The sequence below is a fragment of the Mustela putorius genome, unplaced genomic scaffold (genome assembly GCF_011764305.1).
Source record: "Mustela putorius furo isolate JIRA1106 unplaced genomic scaffold, ASM1176430v1.1 tig00000695_pilon_pilon_pilon, whole genome shotgun sequence".
NCBI lineage: Eukaryota > Metazoa > Chordata > Mammalia > Carnivora > Mustelidae > Mustela > Mustela putorius.
The window spans coordinates 3,371,495-3,382,677 of NW_025421447.1; the positions used below are offsets into that span (position 1 = coordinate 3,371,495).

At 53.6% G+C, this 11,183-nt stretch overlaps 2 protein-coding genes across 4 annotated transcripts; one reads left to right on the plus strand and one right to left on the minus strand.

Annotated features, from left to right (window-relative positions):
- Positions 1 to 3,225, plus strand: APH1A (aph-1 homolog A, gamma-secretase subunit). Its single transcript, XM_013047981.2, has 7 exons — positions 1 to 363; positions 925 to 1,095; positions 1,276 to 1,349; positions 1,586 to 1,708; positions 1,862 to 1,989; positions 2,443 to 2,566; positions 2,900 to 3,225. Exons 1-7 carry the CDS (start codon positions 20 to 22, stop codon positions 2,962 to 2,964), a joined length of 1,029 nt encoding a protein of 342 aa, XP_012903435.1. The 5' UTR covers positions 1 to 19; the 3' UTR covers positions 2,965 to 3,225.
- Positions 3,226 to 3,647: 422 nt separating this feature from the next.
- CA14 (carbonic anhydrase 14) lies at positions 3,648 to 10,828 on the minus strand. Of its 3 annotated transcripts, XM_004776811.3 has the most exons (12): positions 10,259 to 10,825; positions 9,923 to 10,023; positions 7,824 to 7,844; positions 6,758 to 6,937; positions 6,271 to 6,413; positions 5,950 to 6,045; positions 5,702 to 5,768; positions 5,383 to 5,540; positions 5,162 to 5,282; positions 4,896 to 4,916; positions 4,696 to 4,780; positions 3,648 to 4,577 (listed from the first exon to the last, which is right to left on the minus strand). In XM_004776811.3, exons 2-12 carry the CDS (start codon positions 9,975 to 9,977, stop codon positions 4,514 to 4,516), a joined length of 1,011 nt encoding a protein of 336 aa, XP_004776868.1. In that variant the 5' UTR covers positions 9,978 to 10,023; positions 10,259 to 10,825; the 3' UTR covers positions 3,648 to 4,513. The 3 variants fall into 3 exon arrangements, with proteins under 3 accessions (XP_004776868.1, XP_044939069.1, XP_012903437.1); XM_045083134.1 differs by lacking the exon at positions 6,758 to 6,937 and having other exon boundaries at positions 10,259 to 10,828; XM_013047983.2 differs by lacking the exon at positions 7,824 to 7,844 and having other exon boundaries at positions 10,259 to 10,827.
- Between the last annotated feature and the right edge of the window lie 355 nt (positions 10,829 to 11,183).

The window sequence follows — 11,183 nt, forward strand, 5'->3', positions numbered from 1 at the left end:
GATTGGATGGGAGGTGGCCATGGGGTTGCGGCAGGGGTTTGTTACCTCTTCGGCTTCCGTAGAGGAAGTCGCGCGGACCTGTATCTGGGGTTTCGGTGTCCCCCCTCCCCTTCCCCGGGGTCCGGGGGTGACATTGCACCGCGCCCCTCACGGGGTCGCGTCGCCACCCCAAGCGGACTCCCCAGCTGGCTTCCTGCCCCCATCCACCCCTCTCGGCCAGGCTTTCCACTCCGCCCCCTGCTGCCCAGCCATGGGGGCCGCAGTGTTTTTCGGATGCACTTTCGTCGCTTTCGGCCCAGCCTTTGCGCTTTTCTTGATCACTGTGGCTGGGGACCCTCTTCGCGTCATCATCCTGGTCGCGGGGTGAGTAGGGGGTCGACGAGACGCGGGAGGGCGCCAGAGAGAGAGAGAGAGAGAGAGAGAGGGATCCGGAAGGGGCTGGGCAAGCTTGGGAGCCTGAGTTGGGGGAGTCAAGTCGGAGGTGAAGATTGGAAAGCGTCGAGTGAGGGGTGTAGATGATTTGCCCTTTCCCGCAGTTGGTTTCCGCCTTCCAGGGATTGCACAGATTCCTCCTATACTCCTCCCGACGACGTCAGAGGAGGCCCAAGGCCAAGACTCGTGAGGGGGTTGTGCTGACCTCCGGCGGCCTCCGGGAGGATCCAGGAACGGATACCTCTCGCTACTGCGCGTGTACATTCTGGCTTCCATCGCTCCGAAGACTCATTAATCAGATTCTATCCCTTCCCCTGCGTCCAGATCCCTACATGACTACCTTGGTGGAGACACCGATCCTATCTCCTCCCAGTCTCTCTGACCATCCGGAAGTCTAACTTCCACTTTCCATGCTGCAGCCTTGATTGGTTCCACCTCCTTGATTTCTCTGGCTCTTCCTACCCTGACCTGATTGCCCTTGTCTTTCCTTAGGGCATTTTTCTGGCTGGTCTCCTTGCTCTTGGCCTCTGTGGTCTGGTTCATCTTGGTCCATGTGACCGACCGGTCAGATGCCCGGCTCCAGTATGGCCTCCTGATTTTTGGTGCTGCGGTCTCCGTCCTTCTACAGGAGGTGTTCCGCTTTGCCTACTACAAGCTGCTTAAGTAAGAAGATGGGATGGTTCCGAGGGGAGAAGGGCAGAGGACTGCACTATGAGAAGTGGGGTAAAATGCTGGGTGGTGGGTTTGGAAGAGGAGGCACTAAAGGGAGGACGTTAGAGGGAAAGGAGCATTCCTGCCCTCCCTCATATTTCCCCTACCCCACCCCACCCTGCCCCATCCCAGGAAGGCAGATGAGGGGTTAGCATCGCTGAGTGAGGACGGAAGATCACCCATCTCCATCCGCCAGATGGCCTATGGTGAGCCAAGGGAGAGGGACTGGAGGAGGGAGTTGGACAACCCCCCTCTCCCGGGGAAGTAAAAAACATCCACGTGTTCTAAGTGGCTGCTGCTTTTCCTTCATACTTGACTTCCAAGGAGAAGTGGTTTGGAGGGGAGAGTAGGTGTGGGGGAATTGCCACTGGGAATGGGGCGGGATCACTGATAATCAGGTTATAGAGATCTGTAACATTGATGAGACCCTCCTTCCCCCCAGTTTCTGGTCTTTCCTTCGGTATCATCAGTGGTGTCTTCTCTGTTATCAATATTTTGGCTGATGCACTTGGGCCAGGTGTGGTTGGCATCCATGGAGACTCACCCTATTACTTCCTGACTTCAGGTAAGGTCTGCTTTCCTGCTTGCCTTCCTGCCCTATCCATCCTTGGCCTTGATCTGGTTTATTAGCCTTCACTGGGAGACCTCTTTGGCTCAACATCTCAGGAGGCTGGGAGAAGATGAGGGATGTAGCTCATCCCCATCTCCCTCCCTGCAGCCTTTCTGACAGCAGCCATTATCCTGCTCCATACCTTTTGGGGAGTTGTGTTCTTTGATGCCTGTGAGAGGAGACGGTACTGGGCTTTGGGCCTGGTGGTTGGGAGTCACCTACTGACATCAGGACTGGTGAGTTGGGGATACCGGACTGAATTAGAGAGAAAAAACTTTAATGGTGAGTGGGGTGGAGGGGTGATAGATTCTCACTTCTTAACATTTTAAAACGTACCTAGAGAGGCGCAGCAGAAAGGTAAGTGTCTAGAAGTCTCTTACCTCAGCATCAGTTGTATAACCTGCTCCGGGGATGCTCTGGGAGGAGTTTGAATGGATTAGTCCAACTGTAATACAAATGGCTGAGAGGAGCAGGAGGGTGAGAAACCTCTGGGGTAGCTAAAAATCAAAAGTCCTCTTAAACCATAAGATGTTGGTACCCTGAAGGGAAGGATGGGGGAGGGGTAGGGGTGGGGAGGGTTGAGTGAGCCAACTGGGGTGGGGGGAGGTTTAGGTGAAAGGCATGAAGAGAATGTGGGGATTAGGCAGAGGGAGAAACTAACTTCTTTTCTACTCTTACCCTATCCCTAGACATTCCTGAACCCCTGGTATGAGGCTAGCCTGCTGCCCATCTATGCAGTCACTGTTTCCATGGGGCTTTGGGCCTTCATCACAGCTGGAGGTTCTCTCCGAAGTATCCAGCGCAGCCTCTCGTGTAAGGACTGACTACCTGGACTGATCGCCTGACAGATCCCACCTGCCTTCCCACTGCCCATGACTGAGCCCAGCCCTAGCCCGGGTCCATTGCCCACCATTCTGTCTCCTCGTCGGTCCATCCCACCACCTTCAGGGTTTTGCTTTGTCCACTCGTCACCTTTAGTCTTTAGGCTTCACCAGGAGCAGCCTGGGTTCAGCCAGTCAGTGACTGGTGGGTTTGAATCTGTACTTATCCCCACCATTTGGGGACCCCCCTCGTTGTCCAGGACTCCCCATGTGTCAGTGCTCTGCTCTCGCCCTGCGCAAGACTCACCCCCCTTCCCCTCTGCAGGCCGCCGGCAGGAAGACAGTCGGGTGATGGTGTATTCTGCCCTGCGCATCCCACCCGAGGACTGAGGGAACGTGGGGGGGACCCCTAGGCCTGGGGTGCCCTCCTGATCTCCTCGCCCTGTATTTCTCCATCTCCAGTCCTGGACAGTGCAGGTTGCCAAGAAAAGGGACCTAGCTTAGCCGTTGCTGTGGAGATGAAATTAATGGAAGCTCAAGGGTAGACGAGCTCTCAGTTTCCCAGTACCTCCTCCCCAGACTGGGCGTCTTGGTCTTTTTCTCAGGTCTGAGGGGAACCATTTTTTGGTGTGATAAAGACCCCAAACTGCCTTTTTCTTTTTCTTTCTTTCTTTCTTCTTTTTTTTTTGAGTGGGGGAGGGAAGAGGTGTGTTGGAATTCTTCTAACATCCTTGAACTATATTTTTCCTCCCCAAATTGCTCCTCATGGTGGGGCTTATATCTATCCACCTTTCCCCTTTGTCCCAGGCCTTGGGGAAAAGAAGGAAGTGCATGTTTGGGGAAACTGGTATTACTGGAACTAATGTTTTAACCTCCTTGACCACCAGCATCCCTCCCCTCCCCAAGGTGAAGTGGAGGGTGCTGCGGTGAGCTGGCCCACTCCAGAGCTGCAATGCCACTGGAGAAGTCAGACTACCATGACATCACAGGGAAGGAGGGCAGATTTTTTTCTAGTTTTTAATTGGGGGATGGGAAGGGGGGTGGGGAGGTTTTCTATAAACTGTACCATTTTCTGCTGAGGATGGCATATTGCATCCTTTTAATCAAGGTGATTGTGATTTTGACTAATAAAAAGGACTTTATAATTGTGGGGGAACTTGGCTTTTAAGGGAGGGGATAACATGTTAATCGAAACCTCTGCCCTCCCACATCTCTTATCCAACCTCCTGCCTTATCTGGCAACCTCTGATTCCCTCCAGCATAGCTTTGGTATGAGGACAGAAATCTGGGCTGGCGCTCTCACATGTCAGGAACTTTGGGTTAAGTATTTTCCAGAGGCAGATCTCCCCTTGCTGGACTGGGGTAAAAAGAGTCATTTACCTATGCTTCTTTTCCCCTGTCCTTTGCCAACCTCTGCCACCTGAGGGATTAAGGAACTCCTCCACTCTCAAGAGCCCCAAAGGAAGACCAGAGGTGGGATTAGAAATTTTCATTTCCAGATATATTGAGCAAAAAAAAAAAAAAAGAAAGAAAAAAGAAAAATAAACCCCCAACAGCAGCAGCAGCTCTTTTTCCTAAGGGGAGGTCCTGCCCTATATCTGGGGGAAAAGACATAAAGGTAAGGGGGTGGAGGACTTTGGGAGGTACATCCCCAACTTCCTCCACAGCTAAACACAATTTGCCATCTGCATTGTCAACATAGGGTTGTCCTGATCTGTACACTTCGAGAGGTCGAAGGCTCTGCTTAGTCCATGAACCAGTGCCTGTCTGTGCCTCTCTGTAGGGGCTGTCTGGAGGAAGGAGGTGTCTCTGCCCACTACTCTTAGAGTATTTTCTGACCAGCCCCTGCACCTCATTTTAGAAGCTCTCCGATTGGCACAAGGGGAAGGCATCCATGATGTTGGCAATGGGGCGGGGGTTGGGGGTCGGGAGAGGGGATCTACGCCTCTGTGGCTGGTGCTGAGGTGAAGACCACACTTTTCCCATTTCCCAGCCTCTTCTTCCTGGAAGGGGGAATAGTTCGTGGAAATTACTAGTGTCCTAGGTGAAACAGATTACAGATAGAATAGCGTGCTTTCAGTAGAAAAGAAAGGACTGAAGGAATGGAAAGTAGGACCTCACCGGATCTTCCTAGCGATGAAATAAACAGCCAGTAGAAGGCAAAGACAGCCAACTAAGATTCCCACTCCTAGACTCAGCATTTCGCCTGAGAGAGACAAACACGGAAGGTGTCATCCTAAGAGTGACAAAGATACCGAGACTTTGCCTTGTTCACTGTGGTGTGCCCCCCCCCAGCCCCCACTTGGTTCAGGGTGTCTTACCTGTAGTATAGGAGGATTGCACTGTAAGGGAAGAAGACGCTGGTCAGTGGGACTTGAGTGCCCCATTCCAGCTGGGAGCAGCACACTATGCCTCCATGGTGGGGGAGATCATCACTTGGCACTCAAGGGACTGGTGGTAGTCCTAGTCCAAGCAAGTCCTAGAAACCCCTTTCCCTCCCAGCCTTTCTTTTCTTCCCAGGGGGCCCTAGTTCCTGTTGCTGTGCCCCGCAATTTCCCATCTCCTTTTCCAAGCCCGGTGCAGTCACCTTGGATGAAAGACGCAGAGACTGTTCGCTGATTGAGAGGCTGGGGGGCTCGGTAGTTCTGTACCAGGAGCTTAGAGGGCTCCTCTTCCGTGGAAAACAACGTCTCCTGAAGCTCTTTCAGCTGAGGAGTAGAAGGGTGGGTTGAGGGGAGAATTGTTATTATGTGGAGCAGGATAGGGTCTGAGGTTATGTTCCTGCTGCCTCACCTCTCCACGACTCACCTGTTCCACCGAGATCTGAGCCCTTTGATTGAAGACTGTCCACAGCACACTCTGATAGCAGGGGGGTGTGGTGAGTGAGCCGTTGTAGCGAAAGAACTGGTCCCGCCGTGGGGGGAGCAACTCTCCCACGTTGAAGGGAGGCACCAAAGTCTTCTGATCTAGAGGAGAACAGACTAGGACTCCTCTTTCCCTCACTGTACCCCAGCTTACCTAGATAGAGCTCCCAGAAGCAAAACCTCTGGCCCCTAACTCATTGTCATCCTAGACCTCATAGGCCTTTTTGGGCAAGTACCCCTGAGGTCCAATCTCACAGGCTCACCTTTATGCCTAATTTCATGCAAGTGACTCAGAATGTGTTCATAAACTGGATTCTTGGTCTCACCCACCTGGAAAGGGAGAGAGTTTGGAATGAGTCCCCATTTGAAGTATGATGTTCACATATAGAATAAATTGACAGAGTGGGTTGCTGACTAGCCTAGGGAAAGTAGCAATAGACATGGGGAGAATAGGACTGGAGGGTGTAGAGAGATTGGAGAGAAACCTGGGAGGGTCTGGGGGGCCACTGACCTCAATGAGGATGCCCAAGACAGCCAGCCCCTGGGGCTTTGGAGCAGCCTCACTCAAGCTGTCATAGGAATCAGAATCATAATGTACAATGTGGAGCTGAGGGAGGGGAGAGAGAATTAAGTCATTTAATGTTTCTCCATTACCCCTTCCCAAATGCTTTGACCCTAGCCACCACCACCACCTCCAGAGTGCCCTAAACCTGTCCCACGAAGGTTGGCCTTATTCTCCAAGTATGACTTTCCCCAGTTTCCAGATTCTTCCTTTCCCTGGCACCAACCATGCCCGTCGCTATGTCCCAGTCCATGCTTTGCTCCCCGGTACCTCAGCAGCGGTGGCTTCACTGTTGATCTGGTGCTCTGATCCACCCAGTGATCCTGTCTTGCCCCAGTGCAGGTGGAGCTGGGCAGCTACATATTTTCGGGGAAGTCCCTCCAGATACATGGTAGAGGGCAGAGAGAGTTGCACTGTGATGACAAGAGAGCAAGCTAGGGTTGGGGGAGGAGTGTGGAGACATTCATACCCCTCTGATGCCACTGTTTCTTAGGAGACTCGGGCCAGCCTTTTCTACCTCCGTTCCCCAGTGGCACCCAGTCCTTCCTACCACCGCTTTCCTAGCATATCTTTCCCTTTCTCAGTGAGGATCAAGTTGAGGTTATGATGCTAAATCCACCCTGATTGTAAACATTCACTCCCCACCTTTGGCTTTCGTACCTCCAGATTTGTAGATGAAGCTAGGCAAATGCTTCTTTTCCCTGACTCCTAAGATTGGAACTGGAGTTTATCCCTCCGTGGAGCCTGGGCTTTTTACCTGTGTGGCCATTATTGTGCAGGTCCAAAGGCTCAGTGCTAGGCTGGTCATATCCATGGGGCTGCAGGGGACGTAACTCAGGATCGAAAGTCACACTGTCTGTCTGGATATTGATGGGGGATTGGGCATTGCTTCCACATTCAGGGTAAGAGGCTGGCCAGTGGTCTTGACCATGTGGGCCTGGTGGAGATTACCATGGTCATTTGTCCTGCCTTCCAAGCCCCAGCCACCCTTCAGGAACCCCTTCCCATCCCAACCTTTGGTGAAGACCCCAGGTGTAGGGCTATGTGAGGAAGGGGTCCCTGGTGGACTTGATGCAGCAGCACCCTTCACCTTCCCTGAGACAGTGATGATTTCCCCGCTTGTCTGATAGATAAGAGTAGTGGCTTTTACTTACCTGTAGTTTGGGGACAAGAAAGCTGAATGAAAGGAAAAGGGATGGATAGAAAACCTGCATGCCTGGAAAGGTGGGACTAGAGCCAAAGCAGGAAAGCTAGGGAAATAAAATGATCCTAGAATAATGAATGATTCTTGGGGTCCCCCCAGGAAGTGGCCTGGGGATTCCGTTCCTTCTTTTCGCTCTCACACAGGACTTTGCATTGACTCTGGAATTTGCTTATTAGTCAGAAATTCAAAGGAATTGAGTCCACCTCTGTCAGGGTCACCAACTATCCTGCCAGCCTCCTGGATGGACCTCAGGCTCTGTCTCGATTCCAGATTAAGTAGGATCTCTGAGGTCAGAAAAGGCGCCAAGAAGTGGTGGATGGGCAGCTAAGATCAGTGTTCCTTTCCCTACCTGGTTTCCTCTCCACTCCAGCTCCCTCATCCCCACACACACTGACTGAGGACATCACTGGCCTTTCTGCTGAATCCGGAGGTGTGGGATTTGACAGAACCGGGTCTAGGAGTCATATATGTAAAAGGTAGGGCCTGGGGGTCTGGGGGAGGGAGAAGCTGGGGTCGGAAGCTAAAGGCAACTCCCCACCCACTCGAAAGAAGTCTTCCCGGCAGGTGAAGAGTTCCCAGTGCGAAAGGGGTAGCGGAAGGCCCTGGGTTCTGCTCTCACCCTCGTATGTCCAGTGTTGACCTGCAAGGCAGAGAGAGTAGGGTGGCCGCCAGCCCTCTCCCTCCCGCGGACACTGCGCCGCCCCACCTCCCTCTCTTCTCCCTTTCTTCTTTCCCCACCCTCCTCCCAGAGCACTTCTCGGAGGAAGCCCTGAAACCGGACACCTCGCCGGAAAGGTCGGGGGCCCTATTTAAAATCACCAGCCCCGCGGCTAGGGAGCTTGCTGAGCAGAGGGGGGAGGAGAAAGGAATAGGTAGAGCCCGGAGACTAAAATTAACCCCGATCCAAAAGTACAGCTTGCCCCGCCCTCCCTTAGCTCCCGCCAGAGCCAAGCCAGTCCGACACTTAGAAGATTAGGGTGAGGGGAGGGTGTGGACAGAGGATTTGGAAGAGAGAGACTAGAACTGGGGAGTGGGAGGGGAGGAAGGTTGTGTGCGGGGAAGGAGGCTTGGGGTGGGGGGGCGGAGGACGGATGCTGCTCCCCAGGGGAGAAGAGCCGTTATTCATTGGGTTTGAAGCACCCCGTCCGTCCTGGCCTGAGGCGAGGCCCTTGGCTGTGAATTAACATTCAAGTCCTTCGTGTCCTAGGAGCTCTAAAGGAAACTTTGCCCATTACCAGGAGCCTCGGCTCTCTAGATCCCCAGAAGGCTAGGGAAGGTGGGAGTCGGGGCAGGTCCACGCCACGTTGAGGGTGGTCGTGGGTGGGCACTGGCAGCCAGGCTGGCAGACACAGGCTGAAAGTGAGCCATTGTGTGCGGAACAGAGAGCTGCCAACTGGGTCACATGCCAGGCTCCCGTGCAGTCCTATCTCAGGCCGAAAGCCTGAGGTGGGGGTAGGGGGTGCTTCTGGTCCAGTCTCACCCAGGGCCAAAGGGCTTCAGCGGGAAAAGGAAGGCTTTCCCCCAGGTTTTCTCTCTTTTATTCCCATTCTAGTTCAAATTAAAGCTCTGGGGGAAAAACCTCCTAAATTCCTTCCGATCTCTCTCACTCCCTCAAATTCCTCAGACTTCTGAGACATCCTGGATCTCATCCTTGGGCTCTTTTCTCACCCATCCCCTGGTTCAGACAACTCTGAAAGGCAGCCCAAGGGGCAGGGCTGGAGGCAGCCTCTCCCTCACCAGCTCCATGGGACTCTCGGTTAACTTGAATTCCGCATTCAGTCTGCGGCAGGCTCACAGCCTTGCCTTTCCCCTCCCGCCAAATCCTCGACCTGCTGGTTCTTCACCTCTTCCTCTTCTTTCCCTGGTTTTTTCTTTTCCCTCAGATGTACTTTCCAACTCTCCATTTGGCGGCCCCTCACTCCTCCATCCTCCCTGCGGTCCTCTTCTGCTCTCCAGGCCCTTGCCCTCACCCTGCTCCTTCAAGGGATCTTAATTACACACTTGCTGTGTACCGCTACTGTGCTAGGCATAGGTAACACAAAAAGGAGGGGGTAGGGGTCCTGGGGACTCTCTTGGGAGCCCTGAGGCCTGTTCTCCTTATCTCCTGGGAGCTTCTGAAAATCCTTTGTAGGCTGTAAAGGCCCAACAATGCTATTATTGCTACTGCTTTCAGGGAGATACTGGGAAGGCTCCATAGAATCAAGCATGGACATTGGCCATGAGGTTCATGAGTGAGGATCAGGGTCTGAGTTAGTCAGGAGGCGCAAGGGTATCCCCCCACCCCCATCAGTCCTCTCTATTTTTTTACGCCCTACCTCCTTGGCTCCCTCAGTTGAGGGAGATCAGAAATAAAGAAGGCCCAGGAGGGTTGCCTGGGACTAGGGCAGTGCAGGAAAGAGTGCGGAGAGAATCTGTAGCTTGCAAGGAGATTCCTGCAGTGTGTGTCCACATCCGGTTCCCCAGCTAGCTCCCCAACCCTCCCCCCATCCCCACAAACAGCAAGGCTGGATAGGCAAAAGGGAAAGAAGGAAAGTGCTCTTTTCCCCACTCCTCTCTCTTCTCCCACATCCCGGAGTCCATTATTATTCAAGCTCCTAGTCTTCCTTTTATATCTCTCCCTCTTCGGCCCCCTCTCCGCTCCCCCCCACTCCATTAAGTAAACCTGGCAGCATTTGGACATCAGCACAGTCAGACACACAGATATCCAGATGTACCTACCCCCTTCAGCAGCCAGGATCCAAATCACCTCCAGCAGGAGAGTGAAGAACAACATGGTATCCCCGGAAGAAGCAGGTACTGGGAGTTTGGGGAATAGAGGGCTAGGGTTGGCCAAGAAACGGGGGTGGGGGGGGGGACGACAGAGAGGGAGGGAGGGACAGAGCGGAAAAGAGTGAGAGAGGAGTTTCTTGGAGCTGAGCTGATTTTATTTATCTCTTTTTCTCTAGCTGTCTCTGTGTCTCTGTGGGCTTCCAGGGGATTTGGTTTTCAGGATAGCGTAGGGTTTGGGATCCCTGGGACAAATGTCTCGCTTCCTCTCTCTCTTATTTAATCTACCTCTACAGTCTTCACTCCACTTGCTGGCCGGTGACTTCACAATTGCCTCCCGCTTTTAAGGTGGCTCTGGATGAGTGTACGTGGTGGTGGGGGGGTGCTGCCTGGGTTGCTGGCGAACAGCTCCTTAAATAGCCTATTAGGCATGCGGAGCTGGAGCGTGTAGCCGGTTCACGGGGAGCCCTGGCCCTGGCTCCGGAGCGCAGCTGGGGTTTAGCTCTTCCTTCCTCTGCTCTTCTCATGGGCACTGGCCAGGTGGGTGTCCCCTAGAGCAGGCCTGGGGCATGGAAGGAGGGCTTGGGGGTCCAGTCCAGGCCCTCATTTTCGGAGGAGCAACTCCTCTGGGTGGCCTGGGGCAGAGGGCGGGAAGCCCTGCTCCCTGTCCCAGGCAGAAGCGGAGCTGCCTCGGAATGGAGAGTCCAGAGTTCCAAGATAGGAGTTGGAGACCCAGGGTGCAGGTGAAGGGTAGGAAGTCCAGGGCTAAAACCCAGCTTGTGGAAAATAAAGAAGAGAAGTGAGGCAAGAGAACTTGTTTGGAGCGATCTCTTAATGCGCCTGTCACCACCCCCTTCCCACGGTGAGGCCTGGGTCCACGTGCCTGTGTGGCCTGGGTGGGGGGGGGGTGGTTTTGTTTGCTGTATAAAGCCCATTTGTGTGCCCAGCGGGGGAGGGGCTGCAGCAGCACCATGGAGAGACAGCGGCTCCAACTGCCAGACCCAGCCACCTCCCTCCCCAGGGAGCCCAGATCTAGGGCGGCTTTTGTCATTGAAGAGGACACTGACCTCTTGGCAGGGAGACCAGGGCAGGAGGAGAGATGGGTGAGACCTCTGAAACAATCATTACCACCGTAAAAAAAAAAAAAAAAAAAAAAAAAAAAGGCGGACTTTAGAGAAAGGGAGGGGAGGGAGCTGAGAGACCATGTGATCTA